The sequence below is a fragment of the Corvus moneduloides genome, chromosome 1 (genome assembly GCF_009650955.1).
Source record: "Corvus moneduloides isolate bCorMon1 chromosome 1, bCorMon1.pri, whole genome shotgun sequence".
Classification (NCBI taxonomy): domain Eukaryota; kingdom Metazoa; phylum Chordata; class Aves; order Passeriformes; family Corvidae; genus Corvus; species Corvus moneduloides.
This window is the reverse complement of record NC_045476.1, coordinates 160897490-160923666: the sequence shown is the minus strand read 5'-3', so window position 1 is coordinate 160923666 and position 26177 is coordinate 160897490. Positions and strand designations below refer to the sequence as shown.

General features: G+C 41.6%; 1 protein-coding gene across 8 annotated transcripts in view; it reads left to right on the top strand.

Annotated features, from left to right (window-relative positions):
- FAM135B (family with sequence similarity 135 member B) overlaps positions 1–26177 on the top strand; it is a 271218-nt gene that overhangs the window by 145104 nt on the left and 99937 nt on the right. For 7 of the 8 annotated variants that reach the window (XM_032134040.1, XM_032134030.1, XM_032134049.1 and 4 more), the window contains one exon: positions 14770–14849. In XM_032134040.1, the coding sequence (XP_031989931.1) occupies positions 14770–14849 (80 nt within the window). Of the gene's footprint in view, positions 1–14768; positions 14850–26177 lie in introns of those variants that run through there. The other variant, XM_032134060.1, reaches the window with a different exon arrangement.

Genomic DNA, 26177 nt, shown 5'->3' with positions numbered 1-26177 from the left:
GCTGCCCTCATAAATAAAGCTGTCTGTCTGAATTAAGAGCCTCATTTTGAGAAGAAATGGCCCATTGCAATCCCTTTCTCTTTAACAGGAGAAAACTGTGTTGTAATGAGTTCTAGGAATTGGGTTCCAAAAGAGAACAGGATCAAATTCCTCTCTGAAACCCACCTGAGACATCCTAGGAATGGCTGTCGGCGTTCAAGGAGTGTCTGGACGATGCTCTCAGTCATGTGGTTTAGTTTTAGTTAGTCCTGTGAGAAGCAGAGACTTGGACTTAATGACTGCTTGGACCCAGTGATGGGTCCCTTCCAACTTGAGATACTCTATGATTCTGTGACCTGAATGAAAAATCATACTCCCCTCAAAATACCTCAGAACAAATAAAGCTGCACTTCAGCAGAAACCACTGAAGCAGTGTCTTTGTACCGCTGAAATAAGTTTCTGTTTTCTGACCTTAAGAATTGAACTGGACCCAGATAGAAATGCTGAATTCTGTGTTTCTCTTTGCTGTGGTACTAATCAGCCATCCCTGGGCTCAGTTTCATGCAGCTCTGCATTCCCTTGGGAATGTCCTGTGTGCTATTGCCAGATGCTCCCACCTTGCTGATGCACCTGAGCTGAGCAAGGACCTGTGTGTTGGGTCAGTGCTGTGAAGCAGGGCCTGTAACCCCAAATTGCTTTGGGAGAGTGGTGACAGTGAGTGTGAATTCCCCTTGGGCTCCTGTAAATGTCAGGCCTTAGTGGAGGCGCTTCCAGCTGCAGTCTGGTAATGCAGCTCCTTTCTTGTTCTGCCAGCCAGCCAGCAATGACTGACATTGAGTCCAGTGATGGGAGATGAATAACAGAGCAATGGCTGTCTGGGATCATGGACCAGGAGACCTTCCTGCAATTGTGAGAGGTACAGGCATAGCCATGAGACAAAATGAGTCTGAGACCACACAACTTGACCTATCTGCATGGCTTTGTTCCACCACAGGAAATGTTCAGCCTGTATGAGACTTCCTGATATTTGAGCTGACCAATTTAGTGACAGCATAATTTAGGGATCTGCTGGATGGACTAAATAACGTGACTCGTCCTGGGATCATGATTCACTCTGTGTCAGGTCACATTGCATCTCCACTATGCTCATTTCCCTAAACTTCCTTCTTTTGGAAACTAGTTCAGGGTCAACGGCTAGATGTCTTGGGGTGACTCAGCTTTTGTATTCATTTGGGATTAGATAATTACCAGGCTGTGAATAAAGTGAAAGTCTCTCCTTGCTCTGCTGGATTAGACATTGTGATCCCAGTATTTTGCATCTTTGTTTCAAGGTCACTTTGGCTTTCAACCTTCTGAGAAGTTCTGAGATATGAAAAAAAAAAAAAAAAAAAAAATTTAAAGCAACAGCTTCTAAGAAGTCATTTCATGCCTATCATTTTCATTTTTCTCCTTTTTCCAGGAGTGAGATACAAAACAAAATGTAGAGTAAATAACCACATCTCCAAACCTGTTTATCCATTTCACTCCACAAGCATTACAGAAGCACTTTAGAAATCTCATGAGACATGATGTTTGCCTTATTCTACTAAAAAAAAAAAAAAAAAAAGATGTAATATAAAGGTTTGAATTGATCTCCAGGAATATTCATCTTATTTTATATTTATTAAATTGTTTTTATAGTCTCTTAATTGCACCCAGAACAGGTGAGGGTTAATTCTCTCTCTCAGAAAATCAGAGTGTAAGTTTTTCCAGGTGCTTCAGTTAGAAGAGCACAAAATCTCTCATCTTCAACTCTTCATATTATATAAGAACAGATTGGAAAAGGTTACTACTTGACTGTGAGGCTAAATTAAACTATGTTTTCAAGGTTTCCTTTGCTTTTGAGACAAGAATGTAAGTGATCATATCCTTATTGGGGTCCTAATTTTTCTGCCCTTTCCTTTCACTGCCTTTCTTTTCCAACAATAAAGCACATTTCTATCGTTTTACTCTCTGTTCACCGTTCTACTGCCCATTCCTCTTCACCCCTACCTTGCTATGATGACTGAAAGGGAAGTAAAGGGCAAATTGCTTTAAAAGTATGAATATGGGACTAAATAAAAGACAGCATTGCTACCTTGATGAGCATAAAAGGGCAAGAGCCCCTGAGGTGAGCATAAAAGGAGATGTAAAGAGAGCTGTTTGGTGTAATTGTCAGAGAACCGCAGGGTTTCATGGGCTGGAGATTTTATGGCTTGTGGGATTGCAAGTTTCTGCAGAGGAGAGATGATCTGATGAAACTACAAGAAGCAAGATGTATAAAAATTATTAAAGTTGTGGCTTACCTGGATCCAAATGAAATCCTTGCCTGAAAAGCATTGAGTGCCAAGCGTAGGCTCTCCTTCACTGAAATACTTTTGTGGACACTAGAGCTCTGTCAGAGACTGAAATATTATAGTTCATGACTTAAACATTTTCTTAGAGGACTTTTAAAACTGTTTTACAAAAACTGCAGAGAAGACACCTAACCCTGCATGGGGCCCTGACTGGGGCCTTACACCGCTCCCTGATGAAGATAAGATAAAGTAACAGCTCAGGGCTGGGGACATTCACAAAGCACAGGCTTAACACCTGCAAGGTGGAGACCACAGCCCCAGGGCTGTCAGCTGCCAGGCTCCCACAGACCCTCGAACCAAGGGGTGGAGGGAGGAGAGGCTTTGGGTGTCTTGGAAAAGCCTGTGGTGAGAGGAGCAGTGACCGCCCATCCTCCCCTGTGCAGAGGAGCCCAGCTGAGGGGTGCTCACTGGGGGGGAAGCTTAATCACAGCAGAAGGGGGTGACATGGCCCATCAAAGGGCCCCCCCTCAAAGGGGTCCCCAGACCCTGCACCAGAGCACCAGAGATGATGCAACAGACCCTCAGTGTTGCAAGGGACAGTGTCAAGCCAGCCCCTGCAAGGGAGACATGTGGGCGTTCCCACCTGGCCCAAAGCGTGTCTTAATCCACGGGATTCTGCACTCTTTGGCCTGTGGTGTGGTGGCGGCGTGGCCACGGCAGCGATGGGAGACCCTCACCACCAGCAGAGCAGATGGAGGGGAGCAGTGAGACATCACTGGGACCCTCGGATGGGTGATCTGCTTCCACCTAACCCCTGTCACCTCTCCCTGTCCCCCCACCCCCCCCCACGCACACTTCTTTTTCCATTTCTTTCTTTCTTTCTTTTCTCTTCCTTTCTCTTTGCCTCTTTTACTATTAAATAAAACACATCAATTTTTTGGGCATCAACATCTAACCTCGTTTGGTTTTAATCTCATTTCTGGAATATTTTAAACCTTCTAAGTTCTTTCCTGTTTATGCACAGAGGCTTAGCTTTCTTTGCTTTTCTGGGTTTAAACCGGATTGTAACAAGCTCATCTGCCAGAAGCTGGGTATATTTTTTTCCACGTTATACCCAGAGCACTCAGCTCTTGAGAGCTTCCAGCCCTAAATCCTGGACTCAGGACATAAGTATCCATGTTTGATCCAGGGATATGCTGAGCACCTTCTGAAGATATTAAGAATCCTTGTGTACTGTTTGCTTGCATGAGAAGGAATCACACCAAGCACTTCTCAGGCCTGCAGAACTAGGCAGCATCTGGTTTTAAAACAGGATTTTGTATCATAATAAAAATAAGAAAAAATAAAAATAGGGTTGCCATTAATTTACAATTGAACAATTTCATCTTCTCTGTATGATGCAGACTCCTGGTAGGTGAAAAGTTTGCTTTCATAGACCCACTACATCTTTTACTGAGAGAAAAGTACATTACTTACTGTACTGCAAGGAGGGTATGGCTCGCCCTCCTCACACAATTAATTTTAGACTTCCCTTCATCAAACATTAAAGAGCCTCAGAATAAAACTGGGATGAGAATTGTAGAAACTTGATGCGATAAATGGCTGTGGAGTCTTGATCAGAGTGCTGCAGCTGTGTCTGACTGACCTGCCCTGACGTGGCAGCTCTGGGCATCGCAGAGGGAGCTGCCAGATAGACCTATCACCTCGTTCACTGTGTGTAAGACCAAGGGTTGAGGAAAGCCTTCCTCTCCTACCTCTAATAGACTCCAAAGTGAGTGTAAGATTCCCTGGGCTGTCTGAGGTGTTCTTCCTATTGCTAAAAAGGTGAGAAGAAAATGCTGATAATGGGAATGGTGATGAATTCTGTGAACAACCAGCTCCTGCCTGCTGCTAGCTCCTGTGTCCCACACTCACTCCTTTTTTTCTGGGCTATTCTAAAGCCTGCCAGAAGCCTGAGGTAGAGTTAGGTCAGAAAAGCTTCTTGAAGTAATATTTAATTTTAAAATGTCTGGATTTTGTAGATGTGTCTGAAACTTTTTGTAGTTATATTGTAGGTCTTCCTCATGCACATGGTATTGCACATTGTGCTTGCTTATATAGCAATGTGGTAGTTTTTCTTACATGTTCCACAGTCTGATTAATCTGTTTTCAATATTAGGTGTAAAATTATCACCTTTTCCCATGCTCTCCTATTTGAATAGCCAAAAAACCCACAAAATATTTATATACAAAACAGAGATGGATTTATACAGTGCACTTCTGTGTGACTCATGCACTTTAGAGATCCACGAAGTATTATTGACTCTATTAGATATGTAACCTAAAGCATTATCACAAACAAGGAAAATTCTCCACTGTTTTATGCAAACTTACAGAATTTTTTGTGGCTACACCTCTGATTTGCTTCACTGAAGGGAAAGGAGAAATAAAAAGGGTCTGCTTGTCTCCTTCACCCGGGCTTTCTCCCTATGCCTCCATGATGGGTATTGCTTTTCACTTTTTACTTTTTCAGAAGGAATCTAACTTGTTAGAAAGCTTTATTTTTTAAGTTTTGGTCCCCAGAGTTTTCATGGAAAGTAATAGTGTGTTTGGCAGATTATAGATTACTCTGTTTTTCTGGGAATCAGCCTGGATGGTCACAGATGTTTACTCTGTCCTGCATAAGCTTCTGGAATATCTATCAGGAAGCCCTCAGATGGTAACACACTTGGCAATCCTCTGCTGGGGATCATCAGTACAGGACAAAAAGGTGTCTTAGTGTTTCTAGAGAGAGAATGTGGTTTTTTTACATCTGAAGACCTTGAGTTCAAAGCCCATGAAGTTAAGTCTTGCAATGAGATTTGAGCTCTCTTCTATTGCTGTTTTCATGAAGAAATCCTTCTTTTTCCTTGCCTGTAAGGCTTTTTCTCACTGACTTCCAAGACAGTGTGCTGCAGTACTTGGCTCCCTGGAAGTAGTAATTCAGTGGAGAAGATTTGCTGATAGGGGCTCCTGGAGGACAACTCCAACACTAGTCTGAGGAGCAGCTGGAACTCCAGGCTGACTCATCAGGCTCAGCACACAGCTCATTTGTTTGCTGTGTGTATTAGCTTAAAAGTGCTTATTTAAATGCAGCCTAACCTGGGATGAAATTTTAAGCCTTGGAGCTGTTCAGGTATAATTCAAAGCAGGTGGAAGCTTTTCAGTTCTGAACTTGTCTGGCTCCTATGACACTGTTACTGAGCCACAAAGGTTTGATTTCCGTGCTGCAGGAATGATCAGGGAGGAGCAGTCTGGTCTGTTAGTGCTCCTAGTGAGAGTGATCTGGTTTGGTGGCGTGATGCATCAATATTATCTTACAAATTGCTTCTCTCAAATCAGTCAACCCTTCTAAACCGGGGTTTTACAGTGTCATTAGAAGCCAATCGCAGGCAAGGACAAGTAGGCAGCAACTTGCAGGACTAGATGAGAGCTGAGATACTCTGATATTAATCTGAGGGAAGGAAGGAAAGGAAGGACAGAGTCCAAAGCATCAGTAACAGGGCTGGTACCACCCTGCACTCTGTTGGTTTTGATGTAAACCCTCTAGAATTAGGTACTGTCCTGTGGTATGGTTAGATCACCAGAGATGATGTGATGAATTATCTGTAGAAAAAACATTTTATTATTCTAACATTAGGAGAGGAGGTCTGAGCACCTCAGTGTCAAGAGACTGAGAGGTGCCAGCAGCTCTGCCCCGTGAAGGAGGAGGCAAGGCCAGGGAGTGTCACCCAGCACATCTGTTAGTGCAGCCAGGCTCCTGAGGGAGGCTCACATGTCAGCAGGTGAGGTGAGTCAGTGCAGGTCAGCAGGGCTTAATATGTGTCCAGCTAAAGGAAAACAAAGAAGCCACTCAAATTATTTCATTTTAAAGATTAGAAATTCACAAACAGTCAGTGAAGGTGGAGATGGCAAATTCATTGCTAATAGGGCTACCCATGCACTTTATCTTGCAAGAGAGAAGGAACTTGGAGTAGTATGCACTGCCTGCATAAATAACATTGTCCTGCAAATAAAAAGGATCCATGTCCTATAAATCATTTGGAAATGTACTGAGCTTCCCCTACAAATGAATTGGCTTTTTCATTCCTGCTTCTGTTAGGAGCTCTTTTTATTTTATTTTTTTTTAACAGTCTTGTTCCTTTGCCAGCTACAGTTTTTACATCTAAACTGGATTTATTCACGGGCAGTTTATATGTGTTTGTTCTTGTGCCAATGTTGTACTTTCTTGTACCTCAGTCTTCTTTCTTCCTGATTATTTTCCTCCCAATATATTTATAGATGGAGAGAGGATCTGATTGCTCTGTTTTGCTGAGTTAAGTGTACCAAGTCCCTTTAGGTCTTAAAATCAGCTTGCTGTTTCCTGATCTTCCCTTCACAGTGCCTGTACCATATTAGCTGGCAATTTTCCATGCTCTCCCTACTTTACTGAAGTCTAAATAAGCTTTTCTGCACTGCTCCTCCCTTTAAAAAGGGAAAAAACAACACACCACAAACCAGGTGTTTACTCAAAAAGAGGTACTGCCTAGCTTAACTCTAATGAGCCAGACTCAGCCTAATTGCAGTAAAACAGGAATTGTACTGCAGTTTCTCATTTATTCCCTAATTATTCTTTGCCTTAAAATCTACTGTAAAGCCTTATGTATTTCTGGGGCCACACTCAGGCGGCCAAGTGATGTCCATTCCACTCCCTTTGCAAAATGACTGTTCAGCTTCTGCTCTTCACCAGCACTTCTGTAACTTCATGGATTTCTTGGATTCACTGTGAATCTGTATTACCAAGTGTCCAATTCACATGCCACTTCTACCAAGGTTCTCTAAGAGAAATGGCTTGTTATTTTTGGAGGCAATATCTCATTTATCATTACTGTAAGCTCCATATCACTACCAGGTAGTTCTTTCTTACACATTTGTGGTGGGGGACCTCCTGTAACTATTTTGGTGGCCTTTGCAATGTCTACCTCAGTCTGATTCTCTGGTTTTAAGTATAGCTTTTGATCTCCACACCGTGTTCTGTTCTTTGTAGTTTGTATGTTCATGCTTTACATAATTTTGGAGATTGTCACTCAGATGGCAAGAGATAAAGTTGTCTGTAGGATTTCTTCCCAAGCCTGAAATTCAGAGAGCAGCTACTTACACAAAGAGGGAGAAGCCATGTCCCTGCAATTGCCCACACCCAGGCAGCATCCCACCCTCAAGGCTCTGCTCCTGCAGTATAATCACAGCAAATGTTCCTCTCAGGTGAGAACAGATTATGCCAACTCTAGGAGAGCTCAGGAAACAAAACTGATCCCTCTTTATCTTGAGGGGATTGGAAGAGTCTGGTGAGGATGAGCAGACTATGAGGCTACTCCTTGATGAGAGTATTAAGAGCCAGCTGGAGATGATTCACTTGTTTTGAGGAAAACCAGGCACACTGTATGGTCAGGTGTACCTGTTGCTTCTCAGCATGATTTATGTCATTTATAGGATTTATGTCATTTATAGTTCAGAGTGCCTCACTGGAACAGATGAATAGTTTTAGCACCCCCAGGAAACATTTTCCTTCTGCCATCCTATTAGAATCATAGAATGGTTTGGGGTGGAAGGGATCTTAAATATCTTGTTCCAACCCCCTGCCAGGGAAGGAACACCTGGAAGACCAGGTTTCTCAGTTGCCCACATCCAACCTGGCCTTGAACAATTCCAGGGATGGGGCACCCATAGCTTTTCTGGGCAACCTGTGCCAGGGCCTCACCACACTCACAGTAAAGAATTTCTTCGTAATATCAAATTGAAATCTACTCTGTTCTAGTTTGAAGCCATTCCTCCTTTTCCCTTAGCAGGGACTGAGGGCAGTACTCAGACATCCAACAGTGTGGTTTTTTGCAGAGGCACTGAGTAAAGTGTTTTATTTGCACTCATATTAACATGGCTTTGTTTTATATGTTGGTCTCAGTGTCACTCAGACTGGCACAACAGAGAGGTGTGGGACCGTGGGATGGGGAAGTGGAGACATGTATCTGTGTTTGCTGCTGAGGAAATTGTGTGGGACTCTGCATCTTGCAATGTATTTTATAACATATTTTATTTCCTGTATTTTGATCAGAAAAATCCTCCTCACAATGCACAAGCTATTATGAGTAACATCCAGCTTCACAGTGGGGGAGCAAGAACCTTTATATTTTTGCTTTTGCTTGGTTATAAAGTCACTGTTTGGCAATTCCTCCCTGCTTACAAAGGCTTAGAGGAAGCTCTGAGGAGGAACGGATGATGTTTGCCTGTCTAATGATTTAAATATTGATATGTGGCTTAAAAATAGGAAAAAACAAAAACCCAACAACCAGCAACCACACAACAGGTAACAGGTTTTATTCAGTTTCCTGCATGGAGGCTGCTTATTTTAACTGGACAACAACCATTCTTCTGAAACTCAAATAAGGATGTCCTTGGGTTTTTCTGGCCACCCAAGGGGAAGCTGTTCTTTGCTTATATACTGCTTGTGATATTTATCTCCTTTATTTACCTCCTCTGGAGCTGTTGTTAACATTTTGCCTGAAACTGTCACTGAAAATATTTTCAGGAGAAATATTCATTTTTTTAAAGAATAAACTGATAAATTATGAGCACTAGTATTTCTATGTAATTTTTAACTCAATCGACCAATTTGAGCCTTTAATATTGTCACTGCCCAGTGTGTTCTTTTCCATGAATGTCATTGAGGTGTTGGGGGAATCTGAGGTCCTCTACATCTCTGTCCTCTGCCATTAATCCAACTGAGCATCACTCTCATTACCTCAAGGTGCAAGTCTTTGCAATGCACTCATATACACAACTGAACCAACAGCAGGACCTTTAGAAGCCTCTTGTGTCTGCTGACTAGAAGACTATTCCCTAAAGTCTTTCTTTAGGAAGAATTATCTAATTCCATGATGATTTATACCAGAACTGCTTTATGCCATTGCATTATGAAGGCCAGACCTTTTGGTATTAGGTGCCAAACAATCTGCAATAAATAATTTATTAATAATTGTTTATTGCCATTCTTTTTATTAAGAACTAAAACATGCTTGGCCACCTAAAAATATGAGTTGCATTTTTGGCTGCAATCCTTAATAGTGCAGACCTTGCTAGTCTCTGGATTCTCTTTATAGCTGGATCTTCGGCCTCAGAGTTTGACCTTAGTCTGAGAGTTCCTTAGGTTTCTATGACTTTGCTATGCATTTTTTACTTTGACCAGTTCAGTTTAGTGGGTACACAGGAAGATAACTCTTTGTGACCCCTATAATATCTCTGCCATCCAAATGAATTTACCAAAATTTAGGGGATGAATAGGGAAAGGTTTAAATAAGATGAAGACCTATTTCTTTTATGTCCCAGCACCTAGTCCATTTGGCAAAGGACATAAGGAAGGTTGGAGCTAACCTTGTTATGAAGTCACCAGGACTGAGGTATCTTCATGTGTTTCTGATATCCAAGGCAGTGTTGTCTGGGCAATGAGGAAAAAAGGTCTGCCCAGCATCCTCTTAGGAGCTGAAGGTCTCTGAGTCTTCTGAGAATTTTGACTGCCTGGCCATCATTACCCAGAAAGGTTTTGGATGCCCCACCCCTGGAAGTGTCCAAGGCCAGGTTGGATGGAGCTCTGAGGAACCCAGTCTAGTGGAAGGTGTCCCTGCCCATGGCAGGGGGTGGAATGAGATGGGCTTTAAGGTCCCTTCCAACTCAAACCATTCCATGATTCCATGATTCCATTATATGAAAGTGTCATCCTGGGTGCCTCTGTATAATCTCCCCAGCTTTAGGTGGCTGTAGCGGGTTCAGTTCATATCCTGGGCAGAAACACCAATTAAGTGTAGTGGTTTGGTTCAAAATATCCATTACTTACTTATTTTGCTTCTGTGAGATAAGAATTAGGAGAAAACAAAGCAGGCACAAAACTTAAAAGAATATAAAGAAGTTTATTAACAGACCTAAACGAAAGAAAAAAAAAAAATCAGACTAAACCTTCAGAACACTTCTCCTCCCCCACCTTTCTTCCTTCTCCCACTGACAACATAAAAAGACAACTCTTGAGATTTTTTACCAGTCAGTTTACCACCTCTATAATAATCTCTTTTTCCATTCACTTAGGGAGAGGAGTCTCTCTTGCTCATGCTATGGAGACATCTCCACAAGAAACAGTTCTCTCATGGCTTCAATGTCACAGCAAGGTAGCTGCCCAGGTTGGTTCTCTGCTCACATGTGAGAGTTCCTTCCCTCAACTTACAGCTTTCCCCACAACTGCTTTTGAGGGTTCAATCTTGAGCTACTGGGGTACCATTTTAAGGTTGACCTGTTCAGAAGCAAAGGTTCTCTTCACCTATCTCTGGGAGCATCTACATTTCTAGGTACAGATGTCTTCTTCTTCCCTGGGACCAAGGGTCTTCATCACTTTCATCTCTCTCTGTTCAAGCTTCTCATCAAATCACAGCTACTTCAACATTTGCTTATTTCAGCACAGGTGCTTTTGCTCACAATTGCAGTTTGAACTCTCCATCCCCCCATGCTTTCATGAAATTACAACGGGTGCCCTGATGTATCACAGTCCATCACCATAGCTTTACAAGAGAATAGCAGCTTCTAGGTTTGAAGCATCTCCTCTTTCTCCTCTGTCGGGGCTTCAGCTCCTCCTTCTTTACTGACTTTGGTGTCTTTATGGTGTTTTCTTCACGTACCTTCACCTTTCCTCTTCCTCTGACTCAGGAGAGGATTGATGTCTGCAGACTTCATCTATTCTGGAGAATCTTACAGCACTAACAGAGTTAATCTCACCCGGGCCTTGCAGCTGGAATTCGCCTTTTGCTGTTGGTCACCTAATTTCTGCCAGGTGGTGGCCAGAGCTCATTTCGGTGTAGCATTTTATTTCGGCAGCCACACAGGGAGGGGCTGGCTGAGCTGCGGGGCCACCCGCACAGAGCAGGGCTGTGGATGGAACAGGGCCATGCAGCTCTGGGGTGGCTGTCTCCCGTGTGGCCTGGCTCGCACTGAGGGGTTTGCGCCGGGTGTCCAGCGAGCAGAAGCAGCTGAGATCTTCAGCCAAGCCAAGCCGCACTGCAGCTGACCCGGCCAGGCCACGCTGAGCAGGGCCTGGCCCTTCTGGGCCGCGCTGAGGGCCCCCAGTTACCTGTCTGGGAAGCAAGAGAGATTTCCCAGGGTTGATTTGTTCTTAAATGTGGATCACAGAGGCATGTCAAGCTTCTCAAGTGGCTTAAAAAAGTTGCCAATATTCAAACTAGCCAGTTGATTGGTTCTATTGGGTCTAGAGGAAGCTGTAAGCACCTCTTTGCAAAAGAATCACTTCCGTGGCTGATGGAGCCCTCTTTAACTAAAAAACCAAACTATGCTAAACCATGACAGTGGCTTAATCAGAAGCACCAGCCAAGCCACTGGAAATCAGTTTCCTAATGGAAATATTAAGGGCTGCTTGGGATGTTTCTGAACATGAGACACACAATGAGGGAAGGCTGACATTATCATAGTGTGGTAGTAGGTACCCAGTTAGATACTCCCTGAAGGAACTGCAGCCTGTGGAAGCATCTGCACTGGAGCAGGGAATGTGTGAAGAGGAGGGACCAGCTGAGAGGTGCTTTTATGGACTGACACTAACTCCCATTCCCATCCCCCTGAGCTGCTTGGGAGGAGTCTGAAAAAGTGAAGCCAAGCCTGGGAGAAAGGGAGTGGGCTGAAGAGAGGTTTTATTTTAATGTCTGAGTTTGTCTCTTACTACCAAATTGTGAATAAATTGAATTAATTTCCTCAAAGTTGAATCAATTTTGCCAGTGGCAGTAACTGGTAAGCGATTTCCCTGTCTTTATCCCATCCTATTTTTCAGCCTATTTTCTCCTGCTGTTCTGCTGATGAGGGGGAGGGAGAGAGCATGTGGTTGGGAATTTGGCTGTTAGCCAAGGAAAACCCACCACAATTTTGAGCAGCAAAAATCTAAAAAGAAGTGGCCAGACAATTACAGAATATTATTCTTTGGAACTGATCTAGTGGAATGGGCACATGGTAAATCTTCAATATCTGCATATGGAGGAGTGTCCTGTTACACTAATGTGTAATACCACTTTAACACCCTATTGCTCTTATTTGGAAGTTATTAGACTTTATGAATAGTCCACATAGGGTATTTTTGTCAATTAAAAAATTGCATTGCATAAAAATGTAATGAGAATTCAAAGGGTCCTAAGGCATAATTCTTGCAATTGCTTTAGAAAAAATCAGGATCAATACCATCAATTAAAAACTCCTGCATAGTGCAAGAACAGCATAAGGGAGAAAAAGATCAGGTAGCTTAGATTTGGTTGCTGTTATGTTTAACTAGATACTGTGTGTATTTAGAATATGAACTGCTTTTATTTTCTTCTCTGAAAACTAAAATGTAAACAGAGAGTTTTCATGCCCAAGATCTTGACTGAAACAGATACTTAGAAATGTTAAAGGTTGTGCTGGAATTATATCCCAGTTGGGAAGGAGCTGCCAGTTGGAGCAGGCAGAGTAACGTGGGCTTTCAGCTGTGAAGGACATGGAACAATTGCCTCTGGAGTGGTGCTTTTTTTGTTTTGTTTGGTTTTGTTTTGTTTTCTCCCCATCAAACTCCTTTCTTCAGCTTTTAACCTCAGAAAGACAGATCTAGTTCATTCATTATTACACATCTAGCAAAGTTTTTATTGGTAAGTGTAGCCTGTGTGAGATGTTGTTCACAGGAGTTCACAGAAAATTTGGTGTTTTCTTACAGTTATAGTGATGCCTTAGGTTTTAGCTTTTATATTTTCCAGATCCTGTACTGCCTAGTGTGTAACTCTGAAACTTCATATAGCCTGTTAGCTACTGTTCTCACATTTTGGTTAGGCATAACAAGCGCTCTCTGGACCTGAACTCAAGGACACCTTGTTGTCTCAGGCCCTGAAATAAGTAAACTGAGCCTCTGGACAGGGGGAGAAAACTTGGGTTAATTACGTCATTACTTGAAATTATAATTGGAGAATTAACCCTGGTATGCAAATGGACAAAACTTATAAAAGTGCGAAAAACCTGTGACCCAGCGTCCATCTTGGGTAGAGCCTTTTGACTGCCCAAGGTGTACCTTTGAAGGCCCTTCAAATAAATACATGCTTTTATTCTCTTAATCTTGTCTAGCCTCTGCTTTCAGGTAGCCACTTCAAGGCATCAATAGAATGGTTTAGATTGGAAGAGACTTTTGCATTTAGAGACTGGGACAAAAATTGGGCCAAACCTATCTGCAGATAGTAGTGGGTCAGAGGAATTTATAAACAAAGAGACCAAAGGAGGGAAAATTCAGAAAAAGGGAGACGCACTAACATGGTGTTACAGGAGGTCAGTGGGAGGTCTGCAAAGAGCTGGAGGTATCCTGAGATACAACGTCCTGGATTGGATACTGTACTGAACACTGCCTCGTTTTTCTCATCCATGGAAGTGGTGATGAAGGAAGACTAGGATGAGTTTTTTCCTTTGTTTAGACTGAGCTCATGTTTTGGGCACTGGAACAGGCTCCCAGGGAAATGGTCACAGCACCAAGCCTCCTGGAGTTCAAGAAATGTTTGGACAGACAACGCTCTCAGACACATAGTGGGGTTTTTGGGGTGTCCTGTGCAGGGCCAGAAGTTGGACTTGATGATCCTTTTGGGTCTCTTCCAACTCAGGATATTCTGTGATTCTATATCTAATTTAAACCAGTGAAATTGCTGATGTTTTCTTTTTCTATCTTCCTTCATCTAACGCAGGGATCCCCTATGGGATAACAACCAACCAGAATACAACTGGTTTAGAGATGATTAACAGAATCACAGAATAGAAAGGACCACAGTGAGACATCTGATCCAACCTGCCTGCTCATGCAGGGTCACCCCAGAGCACATGGCACAGGATTGTGTTCAGACAGTTCTGGAATATCTCCAGTGAGGGAGACTCCACACCTTCTCTGGGCAAATGATTAATGCTAACATTTTCTTGATAAGGTAGACTCGACATGGAACAGCAGAATGATAACTACTATGTATAATTTGAATGTTCCTAGATATGAGATTAGCACTTTTGTTGTCTTTTCACTGACGTTTCCTCTTTTTTTTCTTTTTTTGTTTTGTATTAAATTTTTGTGATTCCTTGTATGATCTCACTGCTTTTTATTCATAGATGTTTCTCTACATCTCTCTCTTACAGGAGGCCAGGTGCTTTTCACAATTCTTCCTCATTATTCACACATCAGGCCATAATGTCCACTCTGCCTGGTGTAAAATAGGAGGGGCCAGATTAAACCCACTTTAATTAATGCTAAAAAGCAGAAGAAAAGATCCTGAGCATGCCTGTTCTCTTGAGCACTTTTGAGTGCAGATGCCCAGGATGTGCTCTCACAGAATTTTAGGTTGGATCAAGAGGTCACGTCTCTAACGGTGTGTAATTTTTAATCCTTTCTCTCCAGGTATTACCAGATAAGAGCTGGACTGAAGATCCCATCCAGGATTCCCCACAGGCTGTTTGCTACGGTTGCAGGACAGGCAGGTAAGAAGGTGCCAGAGGAATGTGACATGACCACAGCTGGGGTAGGATGGAGAAGGAGAGTCTGTGTGGGGAACAGGTGAGCCTGGATTGGGATCCAGACCTGGTTTTCTCTTATAATCAGTAGTTGTTCATCTTTGTTCTGGTAAGGGTTTGTGTCTGGTATTGGGCTTGTGTCTGTCAGAAAAGGAAAGGAAATTCTCACCCTCTTATCTGAAAGCATCTCTCTTATATGTGGCTCCTTGCTGACAATTTTTCAGTTTAAAATTATGTTATGTATGTAAGGTTCTCTTTTTATTTATTTTTTCTTTTATAAATAATAATAAAAAAAGTATTGTTCAATTTGGAAGTCTGATTCAATTAAAAGGTAAAATTATTAGACAAGTTTTATAAAACACAAATAGTTATACCAAAATCTGAGGGAATCACCTGAAAAAAAATCCCAAATTCAAAAGCTGAATAAATAAATTTCCTTGGAAAATCAATGAATATATAAATAATTTAGTCTAGACTTGGAAAAACATCTCGTTGTGAAAAATCCTCATGGAAGAAACAAATTTATTTTACAACATATTTCAGTGTAATTTGACTTGGCATATCCAGAATCCCCTGGAGTTCTTTTGATCTCTGGAAATGTCCTTAAATTACAGCAGTTTCAGGCATAAGTAGTCTTATACTAATGAAATAACCTCCTTTGAAGACAGCTAGAATTTTACTTTCTTGGGGCAAAAACTACTCAATAACAAACAATAAAAAAGCCAAACTACTCCTGTTTGGAAGAAACTGATTTATACTTACTTTTTTTCCAGAAAAAATATTTTCTTTTCCTTCATACACCTTCAGCATCAAGAAAATACTGAAGATTCTTTCACCTCTTCTAGAAAAAATTCACGCAGACACATGGGCAGGAGAGAGGCGAGGCTGGCAGTGCAGTTACAGGATTAGCAGTTGACTTTCATAGTGCTAATGCAATCCAGACTGGGCTCTAATAGCTTTATAGGGCTAACATCAAGACAAGGGATATTTAAGCCATTAAGGCTTTAAACAGTTTCTCCTTGGCTATCTTTGCAAGTACTTCCTAATTGATTTCATACATCTGCAAGAGAGCATTATTTAATGGGACTGAACTTAAAAGTACACAGGCCATAATGTGGGTTTTTTTCATGCCACTGATCTCTCTCAGTATGCAGATAGCTGGAATAGGGCTAATTAAATTGCTGTGCATGTTTCAATAAGACACTCCTATTAAAATAGCATTACAACAAAACAAGGGTGATTTAAAATAGTGAATAAACTCCTACCTCACCAGCAAGAACCACTATAAAATAAGTGGAATTCATGAGTTTGGTTTAAAGGAAGTATTTTTAATCTTTCCATTATCAGGTTTGTAGGATCTCTGAAAACTGAGAATATATTTTGGAAATTATTATGTAAATTCATAAAGTAAAAACTGTGAATATATGCAGTAATAAAATGTATAAAATATGTAAGTATATAAAATAAAAAAGAGGCAGTATTTATCTTCCAATGCACATGGCTTTTTATTTTTATTAAATGTGCAGGATTTACAATAAAACCTTGGAAACTGACAGCATTAGCAATGTTTTCTTCCCACTAGATGTTTTCCGCAACAGAGGCAAAAAACCTGCAGTTTTCAATAATTCAACAGAGGGATAGCTGAAGTCTGACTGGGTAGTCCCTTGGTGGTGACCAACTAGGTGTACTAGAACTCCATCCATGGCACAGGACTGGCAGGTTGCATGGGAAGCCTTGGTGACCTACCACGTGGTCCACAGTTTGTCCACATCTTGTCTACAATTTAGGAAGACAATGGGCTGTGTGGCTTAATCAAATCACAGGAGAGCTGTGTTGGAGCCCAGGAGCCCCTGTGGTGTGGTCACTCATGTCCTCAAAGGCTGACTGTTAGCTTGCATTGAGTCAGGGTGCATGAACAGGAATATGCTGTGAACATAAATATATTCATAAAAACATATACATTTCATTCATACTCCTGAGCATTTTTAACAAGGTGTGTTTCCTTATGGACAAGACAAGACTGGTGGCTGGTGAATTTTCACAGAATCATGCAATCATAAATTTTGGAAAAGACCTCCAAGATCAAGTCCAACCTTAGGTCCGAATACCACCATGCCCACTAAACCATGCAGTGGAGTGACACTTCTACTTGTTTTTTGAACACTTCCAGGGATGGTGACCCCACCACTTCCCCAGGGAGCTTGTTCCAATGCTTACGCACTCTTCCAGGGAAGAAATTTTTTCCTTATATTCAACCTGAAACACCCCTGACTCAATTTGAGGTAATTTCCCATTGTTCTATCACAACTTGTCAGGGAGAAGAGACTGACCCTCACCTCCTTTCAGGGTGCTGTAGAGAATGATAAGGTCTCCCCGAGTCTTTTCTTCAGACCAAACCACCCCAGCTCCCTCAGCTGCTCCTCGTAGGACTTATATTCCAGATTAAGGTCCTCATTTTTGAGCAATGAAAAGGAGAGAGGGAACAAGGCTTGTTGTGTACAGTCTTCAGTTGCTGTCATGCAGGTTTTGTACCCCCACAAAATTTAGCCTCCTGCTTTTAATAGATACCATGACTGAAGCCTGATTTGGGCTTGTGAAGAACAAATTATGCTCTCTGCTCATTCATGTTCAGCTTGTAACAGCACAAACTCCATTGCCCTCAGCACCCCTCCTACAGGGCTGCGTTAGTGCAGACATATCCTGAAGTTAAACTCTAGAAATGCCTTTCTGAGTGGATTTATGGGGCTTTGGCCTCGGATGCTCCTCAGCAGCTTGGCTTGTTAACATCACCATGTGATGGTATCTGCCTGCAGCATACAGTGGGCTGAGCCTGTGGGATCCAAGCACGAACAGCTAGAGGAGCAGGGAAGGTGAATATGCCATCTCACAATTATAATTTGTATAATTAGCTCCTTGGCTGAGTTGTCATATGACCCACTAAGTGTCTTCCATAAGATTTTAAGCTACTGTATAAATTTTGGGGCAAGGATTCATAGAAGTAATAAATATGCAGTCATTCACTGATTTCCAGGCTACAGGCACAAGCTGAAAGACTGCAGGAGTTTTTCTTAAAAACCTGTATTTAAAACATTTTTTTTTTTCCCTTAAGCATGCAAGATCATTCCTCAAAACACTGGGAGAAAGAGCACTGCTAAGAAACAGTTAGGATTAGCTGTTTTATCTTCATTTTCTGCACTGTATGAAAGAGGGGAAAATGGAGACCAGAGCAGTACAGAAGAAGACTAGTTAAAGAACATGGTATGCATGGGATAAATCTTGGCAGCATTATTGCCAACAGAGGATATGAGGGTGAATTACATTGTTGAAGATGCCTGATAAACCCAGTCTCAGAAAGAATATAAATTTCCATTTCATCTGCAGTGTTTTGCAGTAGTCTACACACCACTTGAATGCATGACTGTTTTGAGAGAGAATATTCTTTAGTAGTGAAAGTTGCAATTGGGTTTTTTTGTAAGTTTTCAACCCACTATGCCTCACTCCCATGTAGTGCCACCAGGGATACTTGTTTGCTACCAGCTTGCCTACTTGTTTACCTTACAGGCCAAGGAAATTGTTTTGCTGGGTGAACATTAAGAAAAAAAAGTATTTTGCATGGCATATAACTAAAGAAATTACTCAGGACTGTTGTGTCCTGATCTCCTTTTTACTCCACCCAGAAGTACCACATTACCAATTCTCAACACTCTAAATAGACAAATGTTTTTGAAAACTTGACCTGAAAATGTAATTACAAGTAATACAAAGTGTGTAAGAAAAAATTATCACCAGCTATGCTAATCTTTATTAGAGTGTAGAAGTCTTCCATCTAATTTTAGTCAATTAAATTGGGTTATTGTTTAAAAGTCCAGAAAGCCAAGGACAGCCAGGAATGTGGTTCTTTCTTAATTTTTCTCATAAAAGGCAGGGGAGATAAGATACAATATTTTTCCAGACAAGTCAGGAAAAAGTAGCTGTGATTGCCATTACACATTAACTCTTTTTATTGGTGATGTAAAGGTGTTTCATGTACCCACAACCTTATGCTTTGTCATAAAATGGAATACCTGACTTTAGGTGACAAGAAGAAGCACAATTTCAATTGTGGTATGCAAAGAAAAATAAAAAAGTGGGACCATCAGAAAATCATGTATAAATATAATCATTTAGGTTAGAAAAGATCTCTAAGATTGTGTCCCACCATTAACCTAACACAATAAAGTCCACCACTAACCCATGTCCCTAAAGCAAAGAACATTGCTGTCACCTCTGTCTGAACTATATAAGTTCATGATAATCCACACTGAACTCCTTTTCCTATAAATTAAATTATATTTAATTAAATTAAGTTTGTGGCTACCTTGCACCTAAGACATAATTTGAAGGGGTTTTTGCATTTCTGATATGCTCCATAATTAACTGGTTTTGCCTGTTTTTAATAAACAAGGGTTGATCTTAATCTCCTCGTTAATGTTTGACTATCTCAGAGCAGTTCCCAGTGATGGAATTCTGCTTCGATTATTAAACAGAAACCTTTTCTTGTAAATGGCTTCTTAATGGAGTCAAAACAAACAGTTGCAGTTAGTTGCTCATTAGAGCAAGGAGAAACAGCACCATGACTTGTGGAACAGTATGAAATTGCAGTCATTAGTTTCAATAACTTTTTGAAAGGTAATTTCTTCCTCCATTAAGTGAAGGTAAGGTTACTGTTTTTGAAGTATGAGAAAAAGGGGTAGAAATTTATGCTTTAGGAAACACATGGGTTTGTTTTCAAAGCTTATTAAAAGTAATCTGAAAATAAATATGCATTTTCTATATAAAATAAAGCATACCTTATAAATACAAATTTTATCCAGAAGGGACTTCACTGTGAGAGAAGATGTTTTGGAGACAAATTGTCTTAGAAAACTTCAGCTGTGAGGTCATAAGAGATGACCCCATCCCTGGAAACATTCAAGATCAGGGTGGATGGGGCCCTGAGCAACCTGGTCTAGTGGAAGGTGTCCCTGCCCATTGGAAATGGGTTGGAACAAGGTGATCTTTAGGTCCCTTCCAACCCAAACCATTCTATGATCCTATGGTCAGACATTTTAAGAATTGTTGATTCACAATCTAAAGAGAACTAATTCCATGATATTCCAAGAGAAAATGAGAAAGAAACAGAGAAAAAAATAATGAAAAGGAGTAAATAGAAGATCTTTCTGACTGATGTGATACTTGTGTGCATGTCTCAACCGTCTTCCAGTCAACACCTTTCATAAATGCCTCAAAGGATGGAAGCTGAAGAGTATTTGTGGCTACAAGAATTTCCATGGTAGACTGTCAGCTAAGCTGGAAACCCTCACTTTCCCCCTCCAGAAGCTGGGGCAGATCACTCAGATGAAAATGGTGTAGACCCCACAATGTTGGAGATGCTGAACAGCATCCCAACCCAAAACTGAGACCTGGTCAGTGTAGAAAGCCAAAACTGGGAAGGGTCTGCAAGCACCAGCACATGCCATGAGTCTCTTCCCCTGGACAGTGAGTCTGAAACACAAAACTTCAACATCAGTGGCCACCTGAAGGCCTGGCTGAGACAGAATCCAACTGTTCATATGCAGAGAGCCAACACAGCATTCCTGCTGCTTGGGCCCAAGGATGAACTTCAGCTTTGGCGTTAAATCAGCCATGCAGCTGTTTCAGACCTACCACCCCAGTGTGATCTGGCCTTCACAAAGCTCTCTATTTTTCCAGGTTCACTTACGTGCCTTAAATTTCCCCACATGGTGATTCTTGCTGCCTTCACTCTGATGTAAGGTTCAGTCTTGAGATTCCTTTAAAATCCAGTACTGCTCTAAACATTGGAGAGTCATTCACACCAATTCAGAAGATAAATTCCACCCAGACAACACTTTCCTTCTTTTCTGCACTGATGAAAAATTATGTGGTGTCCTATTGTAATCTCCCGTACTTTACTCAGAGAATTTTGCTGCCTGAATTAATATTTGGAATAAATATATGGAATGTCAGCTACAGACCTATATAAACACAACAAATTAATATTTGCTCACACAAATTTCCAAAGAACAGAATTCTTTTCAGATATGAATTCTCTGACTATACAAGGCTCTTAGGCAACTAGCAATGAGTTTAGAAACAGAAATAAACACTACAAAAATAGATTCTGTTTGTTTTAACAAAGCATTAATCATTTAGGAAAACTTTCTGCTGATCCCACGCAGGTCAGTTATTCTATTGTCTCAAATTTCAGCAAGTCTGAGAAATGAACCATGGTTTATAGAACAAATCAGTGATAAGAGACTATATTTATGTTAGGATCCTAATGAAGTGAGGGCTTCAGTGGATTGATGCCACATTTGTCCCTACTGGGTCTCTCATGGACCGCTTAGGTGGCATTCTCCTGGCACCTACGTGTGTACACAATCTCACCTTCGCAGGTGGTCGCGAACAGCCGCTCACACACACAGTCTGTGCACGAACGTTCTCTGCGTGCTATTCGGAGGTGTTTAATGTCAACACACCCGAAGAGAGCAGAGGCAAGAAGAACCGCCAAACCAAAAGCCTGCACCAGTTTTATCCCAAAAACTCCCAAAGGCGGGCAGAGCATCCAAAACCTATAGTCTGAGGGCTAGGGGGCAGAGGCAAGGTTGAATGACATAACAGGGGCCAATGGGAAAAGGGATGGGAGGGGGGAGAGGACCAGCGACCAGCAGGATCCAGACAAAGAGAGAACTTTCTAGCACAGTGTTGTAAGGAGAGACCACTTTTAGGGCAACTTGGGGGGTGTAAAGTGGATTTAGCTACCACAACAGGATCCTTCGTAAAAGGAAATTAATAAGACATCTTGCTTTTATCATCACTGAATCTGTGTATGGGTAGAGAGGTAGTTTTATATAATTCTTTCCGTGAGGCTAATTCAAAATGTCAAAAGGCGAGTTTAAGATAAAGGATTCATCTCAGAAATGTGCACCTTCAATCAAAAGTCACACTGAGGGAGAAAACATCCTGAACTTTTTGATCAAGGAATTTTAAAATTATGGTTTCTCCTTTAGAAATATAACATCCCAATTTATTCTAAATATAAATATGCTAAACATAATATTTCAAAACTAAAACAAGTCTCTTCAAAAATTTAAATATGAAAATGATTATGCACTGAATGAGTTCATGCTTGAAAAATGTTGTCTTTGCACTTTCCAAGTAGGCTTATTTTAGCCCTGGAGGGTCTGCATGAGTGTTGCTCTGCCAAAGAACGTGTATTTTCAACATTCAGGAACTGGGTTTTCGAACTTTCTTAAAAGCAGATTTGCGACTCACTACATGAGGCATATTCAACCCTGGTTTCTTGATTTCAGACCCTAAATTTTCAGAAGTCACTGCTTATTAGTATAGGTTTGGTTTTTATTAATTTTTTTGTTCAGTCTGGAACACTAAAGTTTCAATAGAAAGGTACTTGAAAATAGGATATCAAAATGGGCAAACTAAATAACATATCACAGCTTAAAGTCTGCAATAAGATCTAATATTACCTCTTCACTGAGTGCCAAAAAGGTGATAAAAATGGACAGCTTGAAACAAATTATGCAAATCTTGACAATTGACTGCTACAAACTACCATATAAAAATTTTATATATATATCACAAGAGGAAAAAAAACCAGAAAATGTACCCAGAATTCTGTGCAGGAGACAACTGTTTTATCAGCAAAGCTCCTTGAAGTTTGTCATCAGAGCCAAAACCAGGGTTTGTCCTAGTGGTTCATGGAGCTGTAAATTCCTGTGAGCTTCAAGTGCCTGGAATGTTGGTGCAGCAGATTTAAGCAGGTTAAGATTGAAGAATGGGTGTATTGGTTTGGCACAGCCTGATTTTGGGTAGCAGGGGGCCAGAAAGATGGCTCCTGTGAGGAAGCTGCTGGAAGCTTCCCACCATGTCCAGCAGAGCCAATCTCTGATGGCTCTGAAGATGGAAATGCTGCTGGCCAAAACTGGGCCAATGAGAGAGGTTGGTAACGCCTCTGTGATGACAGATTTAAGAAGAAAATCAAAACAAAGTCACAGGATTTTGGATTCTAGTCAGAGAAGAGGAGGAGGTGAGAACATGTGAGGGAAAACAACCTGGCGGCACCAAGGTCAGTGGAGAAGGAGGGGCAGGAGGTGCTCCAGGCGCCGGAGCCGAGGTGCCTCTGCAGGCCGTGGTGCAGCCCATGGTGAAGCAGCTGTGCCCCTGCAGCCCCTGGGTCCATGGGGGATGCAGAGATCCACCCACAGCCCCTGGGGATCCACGGGGGATGCAGAGATCCACCCACAGCCCGTGGGGGAGGTGTCCGTGCCAGAGCGGGTGGATGCCTGGAGGAGGCTGTGATCCAGTGGGAGACCCGGTGGAGAGAGAGGGCCCTGCTCCCAGGCTGGAGCAGCCTGGCCTCGGAGCACTGGACCCTGTGGAAGGAGAGAGCCAAGGCACAGCAGTTTTGGGAGGGCTGTGTGCCCGTGGGAGGGGCTCAGGCTGCAGCAGGGGCAGTGTGGCTGCTGCTCCTGAGAGCGGACCCACACCAGGGAAGTTCACAGAGAACTGTCTCCCATGGGAGGGACCCCACAGCCTCACAGGGGAGGACTCCTCTCCCGGAGCAGCGGAAGGAAATCTTGGTGATGAACTGACCAGACCCCCATGCCCTGTCTCCCTGAGCTATCTGTGGGAAGGAGGGAGGGGCTTGGGGGAGGGAAGGTGTTCTAAGGTCTTGTTTTACTTCTCATTATCCTCCTCTGATTCTGTTAGTAGTAAATTCACTTTGCAACTTAAGTTGAGCCTGTTTCACCTTTGAAGTGCTTCTCCCGGTCCATATCTCACTCATGAAGCGTTCATTATTTTTTTTTCCGTTTTCTCTCCTCTGCCCAGCTGTGGCACGGGAGAGTGAGCGAGTGGCTCTTGTGGGTGCCTGGTGTGGGGCCAGTGTCAAACCATGACAACAGGTGTATTGTCTTTCTAGAGATATGATAGATAAACTGAAAGTTTGTCCTGCATCATTTGAATTCAGTGTGAATTCAGAGCAGTATCATGTGTAACTGGCAGCTCTAACAACTCATATTCCCTTGAGGAAGGATATATCAGAGGCAATAGGACACACTGAAAAGGGGTCTAGAAAACACTAAAAGATTCTGCAAAAGAGGCTCATGTGCTGGATTTATGTTAGCTAAGCAAGAGGTAGAAAACGGAATGTTTTCATAGAATCATTTAGTTTGGGAAAGCCCCCTGAGATGACCCAAGTCCACCACTAAATCATGTCCCTCAGTGCCACATCCACGTGTCTTTTAAATATCTCCAGGGGTAATGACTCAACCAGTTCCCTGGGCAGACTCTTCCAGTGCTTGGCAAACCTTTCTGTGAAAAATTTTTTCCTAATATACAATCTGAACCTCCCCTGGCTCAACTTGAAGCCATTCTGTTTGTGCTACCACTTGTTACCTGGGAGAAAAGAGGAACTCCCACCTCACAACTTCAATGCAGTTGAAGTCCATTGATCCAGCCTGAATAGATCGCTTTGTGGAGCCTTTCTACCCTCCAGCAGATCAACACTCCTGCCTAACTTGGTGTCATCGGCTCTTTTCTGCTGTCATCTTCCTGTTTTTCTAAAAGCTGCTTTTTACATTTTTTAAATAGTTAAGCTCCTAAAAGAAAGGGCACAGGCATCTTTGTTGAAGGCTGTGAATCACCAGTTAAGGGATGATCTATGGATCTAAAATGCGGAAGGGAGTGAGGGATTATATGAAGGAGCATGCAGCATGCCTGTATCCAGGTGTTGGAGGGGCTCCCCAGTAACAAGATCATTTATTGTGATTTTCATTTATCTCAGCCTCTTCTATCTTACTTTCATATTTAGCAGGTAATTCCGCAATAAAGAATTTGTTACATAACCAAGGTGATAATAAAGTGTCAGCAGCATTCAAAATGAAAGACTGGCGTCTAGTAGAAGCTAAATTATTATGATTTCAGGAAGGGGCAACTGTATTTTTGTGTGGGGACTACATTTAAGACTTTCTTAAAAAAAAAAAACAAACTTATGGATGGTGGATTATATCCCAGTGTTCTGCTTGGCAAATCATTATGGATTACAGACATGCTGCAGGGAGTGATGAGTCCTTGAGAATACAGGTGGTCAGGATTTCATAGTGACTATGGGATGCAGAACATCTTAAAAATTAGGATTTAAGTATCCTGAGATCTATAGATGACAGTTAGATGTTGGTTTAAATAACAGTTGTTAATTAAGAAGTCAATATTAATTCATTAGAACATATGTATATATACTCTTACCAGCTAGAGGTAATAATAGCTCTGCCCTGGGGAGTGTGTCTTGCATGATTTATATATTAGCTTTCTAACAAACCTTATTTCACCAAGCTTTCTATACCAGCAGGAAACAGTTATCTTGTAATGATATGTTAGGCTATATTCGAAGGGCAGGGAATAAATCATCTGTAACCTGAGTTATGGCTGTGAGGTGGAAGAAGCCTTGGAAATCTGTGGCTAAGGGTGAAAATAATCTTATCTAAGTGCTGAAATCTGTGCTGTGGGTGTCTCTACGTAAGCTAATCAACCAGTCTCCTTTTATAGCCAGAGGAGAGAAACAGGTAATTTGAGGGAGTAATTTAACATACCTATTTTAAGATTAGTTGAATCACACCTATTTCTGTCCTTTTACTATAAAAGAAGTTGCAGGAACTTTTGCAAAGACACATTTCTATTTTGCTTGTAAAAGACTTGGCACAAAAAGGCTGTGATTGCAGCCTGTGCCTTCATGTATGTATGCAAATTAGGCAAGTAATAATAAAAGGTAGGAGAAGTGACATAGTCAACACAGAAAGAAGATGGTGCTCCTGTCTTTCCCAGCAAATAATCAAAGATGGCATCTTGATTAAGGATTTTACATTATGCTCCTGAAGGGTTTTCTCAGGGTAATAAATAAGAGAAAAGAGAAGACTCCAGTGTGATAACAACTTTCTTATCCTTTTCTTAGAAATTCTGTCTGGCACTAATTGAAAAAAATCCACTGTATTATGTAAAAAATGAATTAACATTTTCCTTCCGTAATGGCATTGTAATTTATTAATTGAAAATGAAATTGTGGAAGTGGGGTAGTTTGGTATTTATATTTTGTAAGACTAAAACTATGACTATATTTTCACCATAAATTTCATAAATGAATGAAAAATATCCTGGGAAATAGAAGCTGGGTTTGAATTTTGACAAACCGGGAATTTAATTTTAGGTTCAGCAAAGCATTCTGTACTATTAACAGATCTC